The sequence below is a fragment of the Polypterus senegalus genome, chromosome 1, assembly GCF_016835505.1.
Source record: "Polypterus senegalus isolate Bchr_013 chromosome 1, ASM1683550v1, whole genome shotgun sequence".
Classification (NCBI taxonomy): Eukaryota; Metazoa; Chordata; class Cladistia; order Polypteriformes; family Polypteridae; genus Polypterus; species Polypterus senegalus.
The window spans coordinates 284,673,455-284,694,268 of NC_053154.1; the positions used below are offsets into that span (position 1 = coordinate 284,673,455).

A 20,814-nucleotide genomic window follows, 5' to 3' on the forward strand; every position below is an offset into this window, starting at 1 on the left:
GGTGGTGAAGGCTAAAGAAGAGGAGCATGATGAGTTGTATGAGAGGTTGGACAGTAAGGAGGAAGAAAAGGACCTGTACCGATTGGCTAGACAGAGGGACCAAGCTGGGAAAGATGTGCAGCAGGTTAGGGAGATAAAGGATAAAGATGGAAACTTACAAGCGAGGAGAGTGTGGTTAGCAGATGGAAAGAGTGCTTTGAGAGGCTGATGAATGAAGGTAACGAGTGAGAGAGAAAGTTGGATGATGTGGAGATAGTGAATCAGGAAGTGCAACGGAATTGCAAGGAAGAAGTAAAGACAGCTATGAGAGGATGAAAAATGGAAAGGCCGTTGGTCCAGATAACATACCTGCGGAAGCATGGAGGTGTTTAGGAGAAATGGCAGTGGAGTTTTTAACCAGATTGTTTAATGGAATCTTGGAAAGTGAGAGGATGCCTGAGGAGTGGAGAAGAAGTGTACTGGTGTCGATATTTAAGAATAAGGGGGGTGTGCAGGACTGTAATAACTACAGGGGAATAAAATTGATGAGCCACAGCATGAAATTATGGGAAAAGAGTAGTGGAAGCTAGGTTAAGAATTGAGGTGATGATTAGTGAGTAGCAGTATGGTTTCATGCCAAGAAAGAGCACCACAGATGTGAGGTTTGCTCTGAGGATGTTGATGAAGAAGTATAGAGAAGGTCAGAAGGAGTTGCATTGTGTTTGCTTTGTGGACCTGGAGAAAGCATATGATAGGATGCCACGAGAGCAGCTGTGGTATTGTATGAAGAGGTCGGGAGTGGCAGAGAAGTATGTAAGAGTTGTACAGGATAAGTATGAGGGAAGTATAACAGTGGTGACGTCTGTGGTAGGAGTGGCAGATGCATTCAATGAGGAGGTGGGATTACATCAGGGATCGGCTCTGATCCCTTTCTTATTTGCAATGGAGATGAACAGGTTGACAGACGAGATTAAACAGGAATCCCCGTGGATTATGACGTTTGCTGATGACATTGTGATCTGTAGTGATAGTAGGGAGCAGGCTGAGGAAACCCTGGAGAGGTGGAGATATGCTGCTCTAGAGAAGAGAGGAATGAAGGTCAGTAGAACAAGACAGAATATGTGTGTGAATGAGAGGGAGGTTAGTGGATTTGTGAAGATGCAGGGAGTAGAGTTCACAAAGATGGATGAGTTCAAATACTTGGGATCAACAGTAAAGAGTAATGGGGATTGTGGAAGAGAGGTGAAAGAGACAGTGAAGGCAGGGTATAATGGTTGGAGCAGAGTGTCAGGAGTAATCTGTGACAGACAGGTATCAGCAAGAGTAAAAGTGAGACCAGCTATGTTATATGGGTTGGAGATGGTGGCACTGAACAGAAAGCAGGAGACAAAACTGGAGGTGGCAGAGTTAAAGATGTTAAGATTTGCACTGGGTGTGGCGAGGATGGATAGGATTAGAGTATGAGTATTAGAGAATGAGTACATTAGAGGGTCGGCTCAGGTTCGACAGCTGGGAGACAAAGTAAGAGAGGCAAGTTTGCATTGGTTTGGACATGTGCAGTGGAGAGATGCTGAGTATATTGGGAGAAGGACGCTAAGGATAGAGCTGCCAGGGAAGAAGAAAAAAGGAAGGCCTAAGCAAAGGTTTATGGATGTGGTGAGAGAGGACATGCAGGTGATGGATGTAACAGAACAAGAAGCAGAGGACAGAAAGATATGGAAGAAGATGATCTCCGTGGCAACTCCTAACGGGAGCAGCCGAAAGAAGAAGAATGGTTACGAATTGCAGTGTCCAAATCTAAAAAGCTTTTAGAGACATAGAAATCAAATGAACACAACATTTTTAGGTTACAAACTTAACCCCTGCATATTTCTGCACATTTCAATGCACAATTTATATCTACTCAAACTTTGATGAACTCATTAGACATTAAATTCATTCAGGCAAAGACAATTTGTAAGCTAAAGAAACACTCCTAAATTTGCAGTGCACTGTAACTGTTCTTAGCAAGAATGGGACCCTCACCAAGCTGCTGAATGAATAGGAAAAAACATTAAACTAAAGCTGAAAAAAGGCTGGATACTTCAGGAAGGCAATGATCCAAAACATGCTTCAAACGTCAACCATGAAGTACTTACAAAAATGGAAGATTAGGGTTTTGGACTGACCTTCACAGTCCCCAGAATTTAATGTTATAGAAAATGTGTGGTGACCTTAAACATGTACTGCATGTTGAAAGTCATAACAATCATTTTGAACTATTTGTGCAAAAAAGAAAAGGGAAAAGAAATTCAAATCTATTAAAGAAAGGCTAAGCTTTATCTGGCTACAAGAAATGGTGATTTAAAAATTAAAGGGGTAATTTGTGCATCACTTCTGAAATCTACTATATATAACAAAATATATCCTTTACTCTCTAATTTCAAAGGAAACTAGTTTTTAATGAAAATAAACTGGAATCACACTTTTGCAATATAAACACTTAAAAATGTACACCTTTTTTTCTTTTATATTTTCCTGCTTGTCATGTTTTGGGCGTCTTATACAGCACATAAAATTCTGACATTTTCCAGAACTTCAAGTACCTATTTGTTACGCCACTGCCTATAAAAGTAACGAGGCATTTAAAGACTTCTAAAAACTTCTTCCATTCAGTTATGTAAAAATGCATATCAACTGAAATTTAAAATAGGCAGCTGCACGTCATTTGGAATGTTCAAATAATGAATGCCAAAGATAAGCATTCAGAAGGTATCTGATAAAGCAAGTTGTCTGGCAAGTAATTTTGCAGACTGCACTCACTCTTCTAGGATGAGTCCATTTAAGCTAATGATAGCACAAGTCAGCTGCAAGGGAATACGGTCTGGATAGTGGGCTATAAAAAGCAGCTGAACAACTGTATCACCCTAAGGTAAAAAGGTCATTTAAATCACAGAACAGTTAAACATACTTGAAGTTCCTACACTTTAAAGCAGAACAAGATAAAAAGCTGGTAAACGCAAGAGTAAATGATAATAAGTTATTATTGGACATCTCTGAATTGAATTTTAAGTTTCAATCAATCCTGTAAAGAGTACACAAAAAAAACCAAAACTCATGCATTGTGATTTCTTTTGAAATTGAAGACATGCATGTAACACAAATAAGCAACCTATAATGAAGTGAGTAACTGAATGTTAAAAGGTAATTTATCTCAATTTTAAAACACATTTACAATCAATAAGTTGATAAAACATGGTTGGAAAGCATAAAGTCTATTATATTTAATGAGCAACAGAATATTTAGTTATCCACTTTCAAACCTAATTAATCCAGTCCTGGTTTTGGAAGTTTATGCTGTTCCTAGCAGTATCAAGTGTAAGGCAGGAACGAACAACGGAAGGGGCCACTTGAATGCAGGGAACATTCACAAATACAGACACACACACACAGCTAGCTACTCATCCAATTTAGAGTTATCAATTATCTTAACACACATATTTGGGATATGGGATGAAAATAGGAATGCTCAGTAAATATAAACATTTTCTTGGATCAGCAAGTTACAAAATAGATGGATGAATAAACACTATTTTAGATATAACGAGAGGTTGATGATTGTTGTAGATTTGTGTCAGTAGTTCATTAACTCCATGCCATATTATTTCTTTATATTTAATTTTCAGTTTTATTTTTCAGCATGGAATTAATTTTTACTCCAAATGGTAAGTTTTTACCGGTCCATATATTAGTAACTGACAAGCATGCACTTAACACTAAATCTACTGAAGATTTAAAGAGTGAACTGTTAAATGGCTGTAAAAGTGCTGCTGTCGATTTTTTACATTATAAAAGTAAAAAACATTGAGCAACAATAAACAAAAGACAAATCTTACAAAATTAAAACAAGCTTTTTTTTAAAAATCAATGGGCAAAAGAATAAAATACTTTACTTGAGTTAGTATATGTGAAATTGGAAATTTGACCACATTATATTTTAATTTACATTTAGCTGGAGTTGGACTCTGACTCAAGTAACTTAATAATTGCTTCTGACTCTGACTCCACAGCCCTGACTGTGAGCTAACAATGCTAATCACTAGGTCACCAAGATACCTACTTCCTTTGAAACTTTTCTTCATGTTAGAACAAACTAATGTGGTTTAAATATACAAGGACACTGTCATTTTAAATTGCCAATTCAACATTTCTCACAAGGTTTCTTTCTAATTTTGGAGTTATGTACTCATGTCCACTGAACAGGATCATCTCCAGACAAAGGAGTAGCTTCATCAACAGACTGCTGTCACTGTCCTGCTCCACTGACAGACTGAGGAGATCGTTCCCCCTCACACTATGCGACTCTTCAGTTCCACCCCGGGTGGTAAACATTAACATTATACAATGTTATTGACTGTTATATCTGCCTTGCACTCTTCCCTCTTACATTTTTTAACTTGCACTGCATTTTTATCAATCTTTAATTAATATTGCTTTTATCAATATGCTGCTGCTGGAGTATGTGAATTTCCCCTTGGGGATTAATAAAGTATCTATCTAATCTTTGCTGAAATGAGAGTCCCACAGATCCCTAGAAATGTTTCCTTTCTACAACACAGCAATATTAAAAATAGCCTTGCAATCCTTTCCAAATTAACTGACAAAAGTTTTCTTGGACAATGTACTTTGTGCAACATATTAAAAGACCAAATTCATTGTGAAAAAATGCACTAATACTAGAAACCAGAAACAACAAATTGTTTGTCACAAAAGCAGGCACTGTGATATATTGACTAGAAAAGTGGATTTTAAACAAGAAGTCTGCCAGTTTAGTTTTCAACTTTGGCTTGCTGTGACACTTTGAGCAAGTCATATTCATATACTTTGCATAAGCTCCAAATGTAAAAAACATATTTGTAAGTATCTATAATGTATCCTGATCTGCCATGTTATTACTATAGTCATCTTCCAAATACATGGTATACACACTAGGGGCTCTGCAGCTGCTGAATTTAAGATCCAGCTGGACGAGTCTAGCTTTAATTTCCAAATCCCTTATTGCTCTTCTGGCGTACATTTAACATTTCCATGTGACAATTTCCTCAGCACAAAAAAAGTCAATGATGCAAGTAATTTACAACACAACTTTTGTGAACTCCTAAATTATTTCATTGGCATTCTATCACTAGATTTTAGCACTTTAGCAATAATAACAAATCACTGCCAAAAATGGGGCCAACTGAAAGCAACTGACAAAATTCAGTGTTGCTATGAAGTGGAGAGCCCAACAAGCAAACTGAGCAGAAACAGAACCCTTGGTATATAATTTAAAAATTTCTTTCTAAACTATGCCTGCAAATTTTCAAATTTTTTGAGGTTAATGGTAGTGATCACACTGCTCAAATGAATATAAAGCATATCCAATTTTATTCCCATCCACACGATTTCAAATGCTTATGCCAGTGAACATGCTACTCAAGTAAGAATAACTCATATACAACTTTATTCTCATCTAAACTATTTCAACTGCACATGCCACTGCAAACAGTATGTCTTTTCTCAGTGTGGAGCCACCAGGCCATCTTCAGCAGACACATCATATTTTAGGAATCCATTAAAAACATATTAGTTGGCCAATTGCCTATATACACACACATTTATTGGATGTCACTGAACATGCAATCATTGCAATCTAATATGACAAATGTCACATCCCTTTGGAAGATGAAAGAAAAAGATAGAAATAACCTGAAGTGCCAAATGGAGGATATTTGCAAAGCGGAGCCTATCAAATGTTAATAACCAATATGCTCTGTCCCAAATGGCTAAAAGCATACTCAGGACTGACTACTAAAAGCACTGGACCCCATAATCATTCACTGCCAGTATAACTTGTTAGTATCATGCTTATGGTAATTTTTTTTATGCAGCACAACAGACAAGCGACACTCCTCCAAATTTCACATCTTTTCACTCTACTCATCGCTCTAAGAAATCTTGAATATAATAAAAAACTGCACTTGAACAAGCACTGCACTTGGATATTCATCAAAATTAATTCTAAAAGCAGAAAAGGAATGACTAAGCAGGAGAATGTTGATGTTCAAAATCTTTTGCAAGAAAAATGCAAATTTTGCTCCTTATAATTTACCTCAGTTCAGTATGGCCCCATAGTAGCATTTCACCATCAAATGTACAAAGCAAGGATAAACAAAGAGAAAGACCACAGTGTCTTAATTAAATGCTGAAGGCAGACACAAAGTAAATCCTAAATGTTACACTGCTCCTGCCTCTACAGTCTTAATGTTCATTTGAGTTTGGAGGAGGCCAAGTTACCCAAATACTGTTAAGCCATTATCCTACAAATACCACCACCACCAACTTTATTTACAGCATTCAGTGCAATCTGTAGATAACTTTCAGAAACACTTTTAAAAAAAGCTTTATAGGATTATTATTTGCAAAATACTGTGATCATAAAAAAGAAAACAAAATCTTGATAAAAAGGTACATTTGAACCATTATAATTAAACACTAGCAGATATACTGTACAAGGCAAAAAACTACAAACTATACAGCATAATAAACTGAAACTGAAAATCCCATACCTTTATCTGAATGTTTTTGCTCCAGTGCATGAAGGTCTGGGAGAATATGCATACAGTTAATGCAACAGTATGTGAAAAAGTCCAGCACAACCACTTTGCCAGAAAGCTGTTTTGATAGAAATAGAGGTTCCTTGGTGTTTAACCATTCCAGCCCTGCACAAATTCAATATTATAAAAGAAAAAAAAAAAGATTAATCTTTTGAAGCAAATGGTTTATGTTCACTGAATAAAAAAAAAAAAAGTTTATTTTCTACAAACCAGTTTATATTTCCATTCTGGCACAGAAACCTTTCAAAAGACTATATAAATGCAGATTACGCTTATGTGTTAATCAAAGCAGAAAAAAAGTCTGATGTTAAATTAGCATCAAATCTAAATGGCATAAATGTATACAGTTTGGGTGAATCACTAAAATGCTATATATACCTTCAATTGTATTATATTTATCAGATGAAAAAGAGATTGTTATGCAGCCTTTTGTTGACCCTGCAAGAAAATATTCATACACAAATTAACTAAAATGTGCACGATGCCTCTTAAGCATTATTATTATGGATAGAAAAAGTAGTATGGTATACTACTACTGGATCAATAGTAATCATGAAAATTGAATTACATGCATTGATGAACTACTGAAACATTCTACCTTTACTAAATACATTTCACATCTGTTATTTTTCAATCATTAACAATGAATACTGTCAGATCTCAATGCATATTTTAGTCTTACAAAGAAAATAGGAACACCTGGAAACTACTTACAATACTAATGTAAAAGTTTGGGAACACGAAGGCTGTCAGCACTAATGCAGCAAAATGCCTAATGTATCTCAAAAGACAGATGAAATTACCTAAACATTTTTGAAAGCAAATGTTTAAAGATTGAATAACAACATTCTTCAAAGATTGTGTTTTGGAACATGAGGAGTACAAGTGGGCATAGCATAAGACTAATTCAAATATAAAAAATGTAAATTTATCCAAGCAACAAAAATAATTAAGATTTATCAATCTTAATCTCTGCAATCGACTGGTGCCCTGTCCATCTTTTGTTCCTGCCTTGCACCCTATACTAGTTGGGATAAGTTCTAGCATCTACCACAACCCTGTTCAGGATTAAGTGGGTTAGAAAATGACAGACTGACTGACAGACTGACAATGTTAATCTTAATGGACACTAGGGGGCTCCGCCCCCTGCTCACTTCAATCACTAACCCCCGGGTTTGGTCCTGGAGAAATACAATGTAAAGTGTTTGTTTTTTCATGGGAATTGTTTTCATGGGAATAATATATGCATTATGTTCACTTTTTATTTTAAAACTTTCTAAAACACAATATTAGGAATAAACGTTTCTTCACGATCGCAGTGAACTATGATTCTTTGTTTGGTCTCACACCCTGATAATGCAATGTATAACTGGCTATGAGTGAATATCGTTTCTTTGTCTCTTATAAATAAACTGACTTTTTCAAATGTTTGTCCTTGTGATGTGTCAATTGTTATTGCAAAAGTTATTCTGACAGGAACCTGTCGTTTTAATATGAATGGCACATCAAGATTTCCGTTTTGCCCGAACACGTTTCAAGTTAATTAAAAAAAAATAAAACTTTCTGATAAAACAAACTACTTAGAAAAGTGTGAATATCCAGAGCCAATGTAGCCGGTGGCATTGTGGATTGCACGTCATTGTAATAACTACCTTGACATGATGATGGTAATAATACTGCTGTACCTATTTTGAATTTGTCTTACCTATTAATATTTGAATTGTGAACGTGATCAATGAGACCTTGCATATGTTCCGTTCTAAGTTTAGCGTGATTCGATTTAATAAAGAAGAGGCGATTTGGTGCGACTTTTACCCAAAATATTGTGTGGGTGTTATTTGTTTTTCTGAATGCGTTTGTTTCATATTGTATGACCAACCTGTTTCGCCATCTGGGAAAAGCAAAGGAAAGAGTACAAGGTCTGACATACATGACGAACCATGCTTTGCCTTTGGATATACTGTACACGAATATCTACTCTTCTTTGATATCTCCATTTTTCTAAAGTATTATCGCTGACAATTCTTTACGTGTGGGTTTTTTATAAATACAACAGTGATCTTTCGGATTCATATAGTCATCCAAGATAACTTATCAGCAAAACACAAAGAAATTTTGTGTAAAGTGCGATACTTTTGGACGTATGGATTTGTATCCATTATTGGCTGTATAATTTATATTACGTCGGATCATTTAACTCTTTTGATTCTATGTTGCATCGCTTCTCCATGATCATAAATATACACCTGACCAAACTGTTTTTTTTTCTAAATTAAACTTGTAATTGTTGCGCGAACAGATTTTCATAGTGTATGGGACTTTTCCTGATGGCAACACTGTACAGCCTTACAATATCTACATACTTCCGACATATCACCTATGTCCATATATTCCATCTCTTTTTTGCTGTTCCTTTATTTCAACTAGTAATAAATTTCTGTGTGTTTGCGCAAATGCGATTTGTACTCTCTGTTGTTTGACACCTTCGAATTGTAGTACTGTCATGTATTTTTAATTTGCTCTGCGTATGCATCACGCCAAGGTTATTTTTGAGCCTTTTGAATTCACTGCTGTCATAATCTGTAACCGGCTCTGTATGTGTATTTTTGAACCTGCCTTTTTTTTTTTTTTATTATTTCTGACCCCCATTATTTCACATAGTAATAATTTCCGTTTGTTGCCGCGAATGTGATCTGTGCTCTCTGTTGTTGGATACCTTCGAATTGTAGTACTGTCATATTTTTTAAGCTGCTCTGCATGTGTATCACACCAAGGTTCGTTTTGAGCCTTTCGAATCCCACTTCTGTCATAATCTGTAACCTGCTCTGCATGTGTATGTTTGTACCTGCCTTTGTCTTTTATTGCTCAGCCTGTTTGGACCTGCAAGGTTTTCAATTCCACTTGTTCCGGCCTGATTATTACTTTCCTTGCCTAGATTGCCATCTCATGGGAACATGATTCCAACTAATGTCAATATGACATGACTTGAGCGTGATTTGACCGTGAAGCGGGAAGTGAAAGTGTCTCTACCTCTCTGAAGTGTCTCTGTCTCTCTTCAGAACATCACGTCTCATCGCAAGATTTTTTTTTTTCAATAGAGAGATAGGAAAAAAAATGCTGGGGTTAAAAATCTTTGATAATATGTTAAATAATAAAGATTGAGAATACCTATAATTAAAATAGTAATAATAATAAAGAATAGGACCACCTACTTTGTGTCTAAAATGAACAGAACATATTCAATCCCACTTAAACCAATTTATAGTCATGGGCAGTTATTTGGAGCCTAGATCAGGAATACTGGGTGCAGCGCAGGAACTGCTCTTGACAGGGCCACTTTGGTACAGTCAGTTACCTTAACATGCCCTTCCTTGAAAGTGTGGTAGGAAAACCAGGAGGAAAATCCATGCAGATTTATGGAAAATGTACAAACTCCACACAAACATAGCCTGGGCACAGGACTCAAACCTAGGACTCAGGATCCATAATGTCAGAAATTCAAGACTAATAAACTAAAATCTCCAGGCATTTGTTAGTAAAGATGACTGTGACATTTGCAAAAGCCACTAAAGAAAATGTACTGTATTCAATTTCCTAGAAACTGACGATACCAATAGAGTTTCTTTATTCAACTTTAAAAGACTGCATTTCTTTATTAAAAGGATAAACTCAGTTTCTGAAATCCACAAAACAATTGTCAAAAAAAAAATCTTCAAGAGTAGTTTACAATTGTGGACAAAAGAGCAGTAGTCCAAATATGAGATATTGAATTGGGTTATTATTTAAGACTATCTTGAAAAAGTGTATGGTCCTGCATATGTTTTCACATTTTCAGGCACCACACATATTACAGAAGTCCTTATGTACTTAAAGAATTTTTCCTTTACTGTACTGTTAAAGGAAATCAAGGTTCCCTTGGCAGATTCCCTTTCATCACCAGGTAATGGATATTAAACTGAGAGAGAGAGAGAGAGAGAGAGAGAGAGAGAGAGAGATATTAATTATATATTTTCTTAGCATTAGGTTTAACAGATTGCCATTTATACTAATGAAGTCTCCAGCTGTGCAAGTGCCAATAACAAGTTTACACTTGGTGCTAACCCTTACCTATATGAGCCAGAATACACCAGTGAAGAGTTGTAGCAACAAACTGAGAACAAGAGAATAAAGAGAGAGGTATAATTAGAGAGACAGACACAGGAAAATACACAGTCTGTAGCTGTTGTAAGGACAGGTGGACTAGAGACCACCAGTGAATAAAAATGTGGGAAAACTTCAATAGTGCCCATTGAACACCATTGTCTAAGTGTTAAGGAGTGGAGCCTAGCTGCTACTATCAATGTTGGGAAAAAAAAAGGACACATCTTGCCATGAGATCACTTTCTTCCCAAAATGCAGCAATTCATGTTACTGACAAGTTTTCAGCCATCATTAAGCATGCAGTTCAAAAGACCCTTTTGCTTTTTCTAAAACACAAGTTGGATGATTCATTAGGGACTGGAAAAAAATCAAACTAAAGTTTGATTATTAATCTTGTTAAGGTGCAAACTGATTACCTTGATGGCTGCCTGTTACAATGTGGTCTGGCAGATGCTAGATCTCACTACCTTCACAGTGCGATCAAGGCACATTCTGAAATATTCTCTTGCACACTACATAGATTATTGGGGAACAGAATCTAATCTACACAAAACACCCATAGCTGCCAAACTATTTGGTGACATCAGGAGCTTTGCAACTTTGATTTCCAAGTCTCTTACATAATACAGATGAAGATTTTTCCTCCCACTTTTCAATGATAGTACCGTTTTCATTTATGTTTTAGAATATTTGCTTATGCAAGCTGTCTTAAAGTTCTGATGCATCATATTAATGAGTCTGAGATCTTAAGTTTGACTTGGCCACTGCAAAACCTTTATTTTATTTTCAAACATTCAGGTCAGATTTGTTAGTGTTCTTAGGAACTTTATTCTTGTGTATGATTCTCTTTTACCAGACTCTTAAGAGTCTGAGTATACTTTATACATAAAATATATGTTGCTGTACCTTGCATGACTGAATAACCTTTATGGCACAATAACAATTCAATACATTTATGGTCACTACAGTATTTGGATTTAATAATCTTCATGTAGGAAAAGGCTGACTCACATAAATAAGTTGAGCCGAATAATGCAGTTAAGGAGCTTTTGAATTCAGCAGAGTGAAAAATGACGGCTGTCCGATTAACTCCGATTTTAGTTCCCTTTCCTTTTTCTCAGATCGCTTTTCAGAAGGAAGTCCGTTTAGTAGTTTTTATGAACAGTTCGAAAGTGCCTTTCCACATTTTTCTCCTTTGGAATAGCAATGATAGATTGACAGATAACAACAACATTTATTTATATAACACATTTTCATACAAACAGTAGCTCAAAGTGCTTTACATAATAAAGAATAGAAAAATAAAAGACACAATACGAAAATAAAAGTCAACATTAATTAACATCGAATAAGAGTAAGGTCCAATGGCCAGGGTGGACAGAAAAAAAAAACTCCAGACGGCTGGAGAAAAAATAAAATCTGTAGGGATTCCAGACCATTAGACGGCCCAGTCCCCTCTGGGCATTCTACCTAACATAAATGAAACAGTCCTCTTTGGATTTAGGGTTCTCACGGAAGGGCTTGATGATGATAGTCACGTAGACTTCTGCCTTTTAATCCATCCATCATTGTTGGAGCATCATGAAGCTTTGAGTAGGTGGAGGTGGCGCAGGCCACCACCACAAAGAAACCGGAAAAAGAAACAGAAGAGAGTAGGGGTCAGTACAGATTTTAGAGCCACCATGAATAGTTATTATGAAGAATTGAACATACAGAGTATCAGGATTAAGTTAAAGTGAAGTTATAAAAAGGCCATGTTAAAGTAATGTGTTTTCATCAGTGTTTTAAAGTGCTCTACTGTATTAGCCTGGCAAATTCCTATTGGTATGCTATTCCAGATTTTAGGTGCATAACAGCAGAAGGCCGCCTTACCACTTCTTTTAAGTTTTGTTCTTGGAATTCTAAGGAGACACTCATTTGAGGATCTGAGGTTACAATTTGGAATATAGGGTGTTAGACATTCCGATATACAAGATGGGGCGAGATTATTTAAGGCTTTATAAACCATAAGCAGAATTTTAAAGTCAATCCTGAATGACACAGGTAACCAGTGTAGCGACATTAAAACTGTAGAAATGTGTTCGGATTTTCTTTTCCTAGTTAGGATTCTAGAAGCTGCATTCTGCACTCGTTGCAAACGATTTATGTCTTTTTTGGGTAGTCCTGAGAGGAGTGTGTTACAGTAATCTAGTCTACTGAAAACAAACGCGTGAACTAATTTCTCAGCATCTTTCACTGATATAAGAGGTCTAACTTTAGCTATATTTCTTAGGTGAAAAAAAGCTGTCCTAGTGGTCTGATGAATATGCGATTTAAAATTCAGATTACAGTCAATTACCCCTAAGCTTTTTACCTCCATCTTGACTTTTAATCCTAATGTATCCAGTTTATTTCTAATAGCCTCATTGTATCCATTATTGCCAATCACTAAGATTTCAGTTTTCTCTTTATTTAACTTGAGAAAGTTACTATTCATCCATTCTGAGATACAAGTCAGACATTGTGCTAGTGAATCAAGAGAATCGGGGTCATCAGGTGCTATTGATAAGTACAGCTGTGTGTCATCAGCATAGCTGTGGTAGCTCATGTTGTGCCCCGAGATAATCTGACCTAACGGAAGCATGTAGATTGAGAAGAGCACCGGACAGGATATTGGATATCATGTGACTTTGAGCTGTAATTTCCACAACTAACAAAGAATTTTCTCCCTGTCAGGTAGGATTCAAACCAAATGCAGATCAGACAAATGCACTTCGATTGTGACATTGTGAGGAAAAAAAAAAAAAAAAATAATCCTCTTCCAGTTCCACATCCAGCCCATACCCTCCCCAAATTTTTTTTTTTTTAAAAATCCCTTCTTTAGTTGATATAAATTGGAAGGCTAACTAGATCACAGCCAGAGTTTTGCAGTAGCTCGCGCGTTTGATCGTGTGTGCGGGATGACCAGTGTCGTAGAAGAAAAGAGATCTCAGACTGGCCACCCTGTATGTCAATCAAGTGGCAAATGCCATAGGGAGGATATACAGACTAACGTTTAAAAATATTTTTTTGGAATGCAATGCGACCTACCTGCACCACCTTTGCGATCTACCAGTCGATCACGAGCGACATATTGGGCACCCCTGCTCTCAGACATCCAAGTACTGAGGCTACAAATCAACTTAAAAAGTATACAACTTCCACCAGTGTTCTTGATGATTTGTTAAAGCTCTGTTGGTTTTCAGCAAACATGATGTTGTACATTGTACAGTACATACGTAACCATATAACTCTATTCTTTCCGAGCTGCCCTGAGGACACTGTTCCAAAAGTATATTTCACACATTTTAAAACCTTAACCATGTTGTCACGCTCTTTCAGAAAGCTAGGGATATAGTTTTTCAGTTCTTTGCAATTTCTCAAAGTGTCATACAGTCTGACCTTTGTGTGAATTTGTCTGGTCTTGCACTTCTGAGAAGATAACCTTTGGGGGATATCCCTGACAACTGCCAAAAATCACAGTAAAATGGTGGCTTTCAGATTGTGGAAAAGACCTTGTAACTCTTATCAAACTGGTTAACATCAACAAGATTTCCTTGATATTACTGCAGATGGTATTTGATCTTTTCATGGAGTTATCATAACCCAAAACCGAAACATTTAGAGTAAAAAAGTTCACCACTATGGTAGGAATTTGTAGTTGGGGACTACACTGTAAATGAGACTTGCAGCCCCCACCACCATTAATTTTCTTTATCACACACCACAAACAGTTTTATCAGAAAAGACATTTAAACTATTTTATAATAAATGTAGGTTAATAAAAGAACATAAAACGGTGATGGGGCGGGACGGTGGCGCAGTAGGTAGTGCTGCTGCCGCGCAATTAGGATACCCAGGTTCGCTTCCCAGGTCCTCCCTACGTGGAGTTTGCATGTTCTCCCCGTGTCTGCGTGGGTTTCCTCCGACTACTCCGTTTCCTCCCACAGTCCAAAGACATGCAGGTTAGGTGCATTGGTGATCCTAAATTGTCCCTAGTGTGTGCATGCCCAGTGGCTGGTGCCCTGCCTGGGGTTTGTTTCCTGCCTTGCGCCCTGTATTGGCTGGGACTGGCTCCAGCAGACCCCGTGACCCTGTAGTTAGGATATAGCGGGCTGGATAATGGATGGATGGGTGGAAAACAGTGATGCATATAAAAAACTATGAACGGTACAAATAACTATTATCAGTTACAACATCTAAATCAGAGGTGAGTAGAGTAGCCAAAAATTGTACTAAAGTAAGAATAGCGTTACATTAAAATAATATTACTCAAGTAGAAGTAAAACAGTCATTCAAAAAATTACTCAGGTAAGAGTAAAAAAATATTTGGTGAAAAGACTACTCAAGTACTGAGAAAACAATTATAATAAATGATATATTTTTTAGAAATGTTGTAATAAGACAAACATATAAAATAATGTTCCAATTCTGCCATTTCCAAATAATAAAATAAAAAATGAGTACAGATAAATAACATCTTTACAAAATAAAGATGCACAAATAACAAAGTCCCAAATCTGTTTTTCACAACAAAGCTGTGAAGCCAATACCAACAGTAGGTAACATGTATGTTTGAACAGTGCAAATTATTTACAGTGACAAGATATACTGTACACTGACAGTATAATACTGCATATTCACTTGCCCTCCAAATAGCACAGCTGATAGAAAATAACATTAGAACAAGGCAGCTTGTGCACGTACAAGAAGTCTCACTTTACCTTGACGGTCTGTGTCTGTGCATGTTTGGTTAAAACATGCTTGTTCTTCACTCAGTGAAGTGATGGTTAAGCTTCAGCAGGAGTTGAATCTCATTTTTCATTTATTATTTCTTTCCCTGTCTGTCTGTGAGAAGTTTGTGCTGCTATGCAGCCACAGTTTGTGTATGGTCATGCGACTTCATGGCTACGTCTGATTTGTGAAACGGAGTCTTGGACGTAGCAACAATAATCACAATTGGTGAAACGGAGCCATGTGATTATTGTTGCCACGTCTGATTGGTGAAACAGTCATGCAGTAGATCCACTGGCGGATTCTCTCTGGCAAAAATATAGCATATCTTAAAGGAAAAAACTTAACAATTTGAGTGTTGCCCAATGTAGTGGAGTAAGAGTAGCGTTTCTTCCTCACAAATGTACTCAAGTAAAAGTAAAAAGTATGGTGCAGTAAAACTACTTTTAGAAGTACATTTTTTTTTAAAAAGTTACTCAATTAAATGTAATGGAGTAAATGTAACTCGTTACTACCCACCTCTGCATATAATATAGTCCAGATGTTACTGTACCAGACATGACTGTTCACTTCACGTAAAACATATTTGATTTGCTGGAAAAGTTGGCTTAATGGTACTACAGTAGTTAAAACCTTTTCAAAAGAAGGATAAACCGTTTTATCAAATCAATAGAAGAATCAAAAAAGGATTTTAGAAGTGCCTTGGAAGTCAAGCTCTGGTAAGAATGCCTGGTTCCTTGTAAACAAACATCTTGTCTTGTTAGAAATAGACCTCATGACATCTGTTCCTTCCAGCAGGAAAACAAAGACCTTATTGAAGATGCTAGAGGATAATTTTACTAAAGTGGGTGGAGCTACTCACACCGATCAATGCAAAAGTTGAAAAGACTGATTTAAACCTAAAAAATATGAGAAGCTCACCTGAATGGTTCTAAAAATCATCTTGTCAGATATGGGTTGTTAAGATCAAGATTGGTGATGAAGGAGTCTAAGAGAACAATGAATTTTGGAAATGTGCAATACTGGCTGATCGGTATACTGGATAAAATTCTTCTGGCACAGATTGCATAAAACATGTTTTACTGGTACTATAAAGGGAAAGAGAGAGAGAGAGAGAGAGAGAGAGAGAGAGAGAGAGAGAGAGAGGAATAACACTAAGAGACCAAAATTTTGTCTGCTCAGCATCAAAACAGAGTAGTACTTTGGCACTGGTGAGGAGGATCAAAGATCGAATTCTTAAAAGTAAAGAAAACTTTGTCAGTCTTAGTGTTAGATAAAGCGAAATGATGCAGCCATTTCATGAAATAATCCACTAACTCTACCCAAGGTATCTTCCTGATATTACTCTCCTGAATGTGACATTATAATTGACCATAGCTGTTCTAAAGGAAAACATGAATGCCTTAGACAAACTGCCACAGATTCTACTTTGAAATGAAGGTGGGAGCCAGAGTTGTCAGATATGCTGATTTGAGCAGAACTGTCCTACACTGCCTCTGAAAATCTCAATTGAACAAAAACTGTATATAGAAAAACAAATCTTAATTCAGTTTTAATTTTGAATATTTAGTTAAAGTGTCTCTCTAAATTTTTGTAGAAAGCCTGGTGTACCACCTTTTATTAATAAAATTTGTAACTGTCAGCTGAATCCGAGTGTTTGAATCGTGTGTGTTTGTGCCATCATACATTTCTTGTGCTCATCATTGCTGCTCGTGTGTAATTTTAAAAAGTAATACTGTTAAAAACTTGGATAACACATTTTAATTTTAATAATACCTGGAAATGTATTATTAAACTAAGACCATCTACTAACACAGAAGAAAAAAAAAAAAACAATCCATCTGCTCTTGGACAACTGACCCTCCACTCAATTTCTGGACCCTACAAAAATGCACCATAATGGAAACAAACATCAATGATCTGGCAAAAGATAACAGCAAATTGATAATAATGCATCCACTACACACCTAAATTTAAGTACTGAGAGGACTAAGCTGATCAAAACTGCAGTGATGAAAACAATACCACAGGACACCAGTAAGAGAAAGAAAATGGGGAGGACAGCCAATTGCAGCAATAGTCACAGTTCTTAAAGCAACAGGAAAAGCCCTACCAGCAACTCCAGTAAGATTGTATTTTTGCTAAATTTAGTAATCAGCTTTGACTAAAGAACAATGATCTGTATTCTTTTGCACACATTTTATCAAATTATCAGTCCCAATACTACAGGCTTTACCTCTTAACATAGTATTTTACTTATCCTAGGGATTCTCATTCAATTATTATGGAATGTAGGCATGAGTAAGTTCTGCAAGGTAACAGTGATCAAAGCTAATATGAAATGAAAGATTTTAAAATCAGCCTTAAAACTTAACCAGAAGCCTGTGTAAAGGTTTAAAATTGAATTAAATGATTACAGTTCTAGCTTAATTTATAATTCTTTCTTACGCGTTTTGATTAAACTGTGAACTAGTTGATTTTAACAGCCTGACAATAAGCACTGCAATAGACAATTCTCCTTGACATAAATGAAAAAATTAAATGTTCTGTACCCTGAATTAAAACAAAAAAAACACCACCTTCATTTTTATTTTGAAATTTCTATACCACAAAATGAATGGACGATGGTGAATTTGCTTTAACATATTTCACCTTTCTTTCTTTTTTTGTATTTTATTGATTTTATTTGAAGAAAACAACATTCCATACAATCATGCCAAAATAAATAAACCATAATTCAAGCCCTGCCCAACAGAAAGAGAGGAGAGCCAACAGCATAAGCAAATCTTTAAAAACAACAAAGAAAACAGAATGTCCTTCTTCTCCAATATAAATATGGGTGGCACGGTAGCGCAGTGGTAGCGCTGCTGCCTCACAGTTAGGGGACCCGGGTTCGCTTCCCGGGTCCTCCCTGCGTGGAGTTTGCATGTTCTCCCAGTGTCTGCGTAGGTTTCCTCCGGGCACTCCGGTTTCCTCCCATGGTCTAAAGACATGCAGGTTAGGTGGATTGGCGATTTTAAATTGGCCCTAGTGTGTGCTTGGTGTTTGTGTGTGTCCGGTGGTGGGTTGGCACCCTGCCCGGGATTGGTTCCTGTGTTGGCTTGGATTGGCTCCAGCAGACCCCCCGTGACCCTGTGTTCGGATTCAGCGGGTAGGAAAATGGATGGATGGATCCTGCCATATTTTAAAAAAAGTTTTCAACAGATCCTCTAAGTGAGAATTAGATTTTTTCCAGTTTCAAATAGTATAGAACATCATTTTACCAACTGACGTATAAAAGGTGGGCTGGGATTCTTTCAGTTGAGCAAGATAAGACTACGTGCTAGTTGTGACGTAAATTTACAATCAAGTAATTACAATCAAATTTGTCCTTCTCTACTTTAAGACCATCTGGAAGTACAACAAACACGGCTGTTAATTGGTTATGAGCGACTATGACACCAAGGCTGTCGAATAGGCGTTCAAAAATTTTGGTCCAGAATGATGTCAGTTTGGTGCACTTCCAAAACGTGTGGCCTAGTGAGGCTGGAGCTAGACTGCAATGTTCACAAGTTGAATCTTCCCCTCGATACATTCTGGACAATTTAAAATGAGATAAATGTGATTGATGAAAGATTTTAAGTTGAGTGATTGAATGCATTGCACATATGGACCTGAAGTTTATTTTGTCCATGATTGCCTTCCACTCCTTTTTTGTTAAGTGAAAGACCCTTTCCCCATCATACCCTGGGAGGTTTAAAATTAAAAGACTTTAAAATGCTTTTATATATTATTGAGATGTTGTCTGTGTCTTCAAGATTGACCTTTATTGCCTCTGAAATAGAAATTGGTGGAAGGGGAAAACTGGGCAGGTTCTTTTAGCAATGTTTCTGATTTGAAAGTATTGGAAATATTGTGTTGATGGGAAGTTAATGTCTTTGCATCTTATAAACAATTATGTTTCAAATTTATCTACATATAGTTCTCTAAGTGTTTTAAACTCAAATGTTTTCCAAACATTAAATACTGAGAAGATTTTAGAAGGTATAAAAAGGTGATTAGCAAGTGAAAATGCAACAGATAAAAGCTTCTCTGTTTTAAAGTGCTTCCTGAATTGTTTACATATTCTGAGTGATTGATGGACAATTGGACTATCAGTATGTTGATGATAATTTGTATTTACTGTGGCACACAGCAGGGCATATAAAGAAGTGCAACAAGATTTCATTTCTAGTGCAGACCAAACTAGTGTGTGATCATCATTATGTGTCAATGTCCAGGAGCCTCATGCATAACACCGTGCGTAGAATTCGCACTATAGCATGACGTAAGCACAAAAGCGGAAATGTACTTACGCACAAAAAAATCCAGATGAATAAATCTGTGCGTTTGCCAACTTCCACGTTCTTCCGCTACATAAATCCCGGTCAGTGTGGAAATTAACGCATGTGCACGCGCCTGTTGTCCTGGACCAACTCATCCCAGAATTATGCCTGTTTGAATATGCAAATCAATATAAATAGCCCTTACGCTCAATGTTCTGTGAAAAGGAAACGACAAAAGTAGAAGGAAAAATAAAGGAATTTCAGCGAATACCAAGTGGAGGCAAAGAAAAACGTACTATTTGTTGGTTTAAACAGTGGTTTAAACAACAAAAGGAAGTTGATCGAGTGACATAGCGTGTCGGAGAAACTCGAAAGCTCAAGTTCAAAGTTGCACAGTGCCCACAATAAAAAAAAGAAGTCAGATATCAAAATCGCCATGAAAAGGCGAGTCGTAGCCCACCGTCCGAGTGTCATATGAAAGCTTATTAGGGTACAGAGGGGGGAAAAAAAAAAAAAAGGCACACAGTGTGAAAAAAGCACGAAATGTCAACTTTAATCTCTAAACTTCCGCTTTAATCACATAGTTTGTCATTAAACAGAACGTCATGAACTTCATTTTAAAAGCACTCAATTTACTAGTTTCTCAAATCCCGTCGTAACTAAAGTAGCATGTTAAATGCTTTGTTTTGTATTTGATCTTCTATGTGCTCTATGTGCTTGAATCATTATGTGCTTCTGTTCTTTCTCTTCCTCTGACAGGACACAGAATCCATTACATATGTGATATTACAGCTCTCTGAATAATTAAAATACTGAGAAGTATATGTGAGATCATTTTCATGATGATAGGAGTTAAAGCATGTTATTAAACATGGGAACACAGTGGCGCAGTGATTGTTCATGTCTTACGCAAGATGCTTGCTGCGCCATGCGTGACCTTCGATGAAATGCTTTATTGCAGCAGTACCATCTTTTTCAAATGTACTAACCTGCAATTCCTTTCC

At 36.6% G+C, this 20,814-nt stretch overlaps 1 protein-coding gene across 3 annotated transcripts in view; it reads right to left on the bottom strand.

Annotated features, from left to right (window-relative positions):
* nhlrc2 (NHL repeat containing 2) overlaps positions 1 to 20,814 on the bottom strand; it is a 100,909-nt gene that overhangs the window by 73,007 nt on the left and 7,088 nt on the right. Inside the window, exons 2-3 of one of the 3 annotated variants that reach the window (XM_039775972.1) lie at positions 6,993 to 7,052; positions 6,567 to 6,719 (exon numbers count right to left, since the gene is read on the bottom strand). The exons of 1 other annotated variant lie outside the window; for it this stretch is intronic. In XM_039775972.1, coding sequence (XP_039631906.1) covers positions 6,567 to 6,719; positions 6,993 to 7,052 — 213 coding nt within the window. The remainder of the gene's footprint in view (positions 1 to 6,566; positions 6,720 to 6,992; positions 7,053 to 20,814) is intronic. One more of the 3 variants, XM_039775981.1, reaches the window with a different exon arrangement.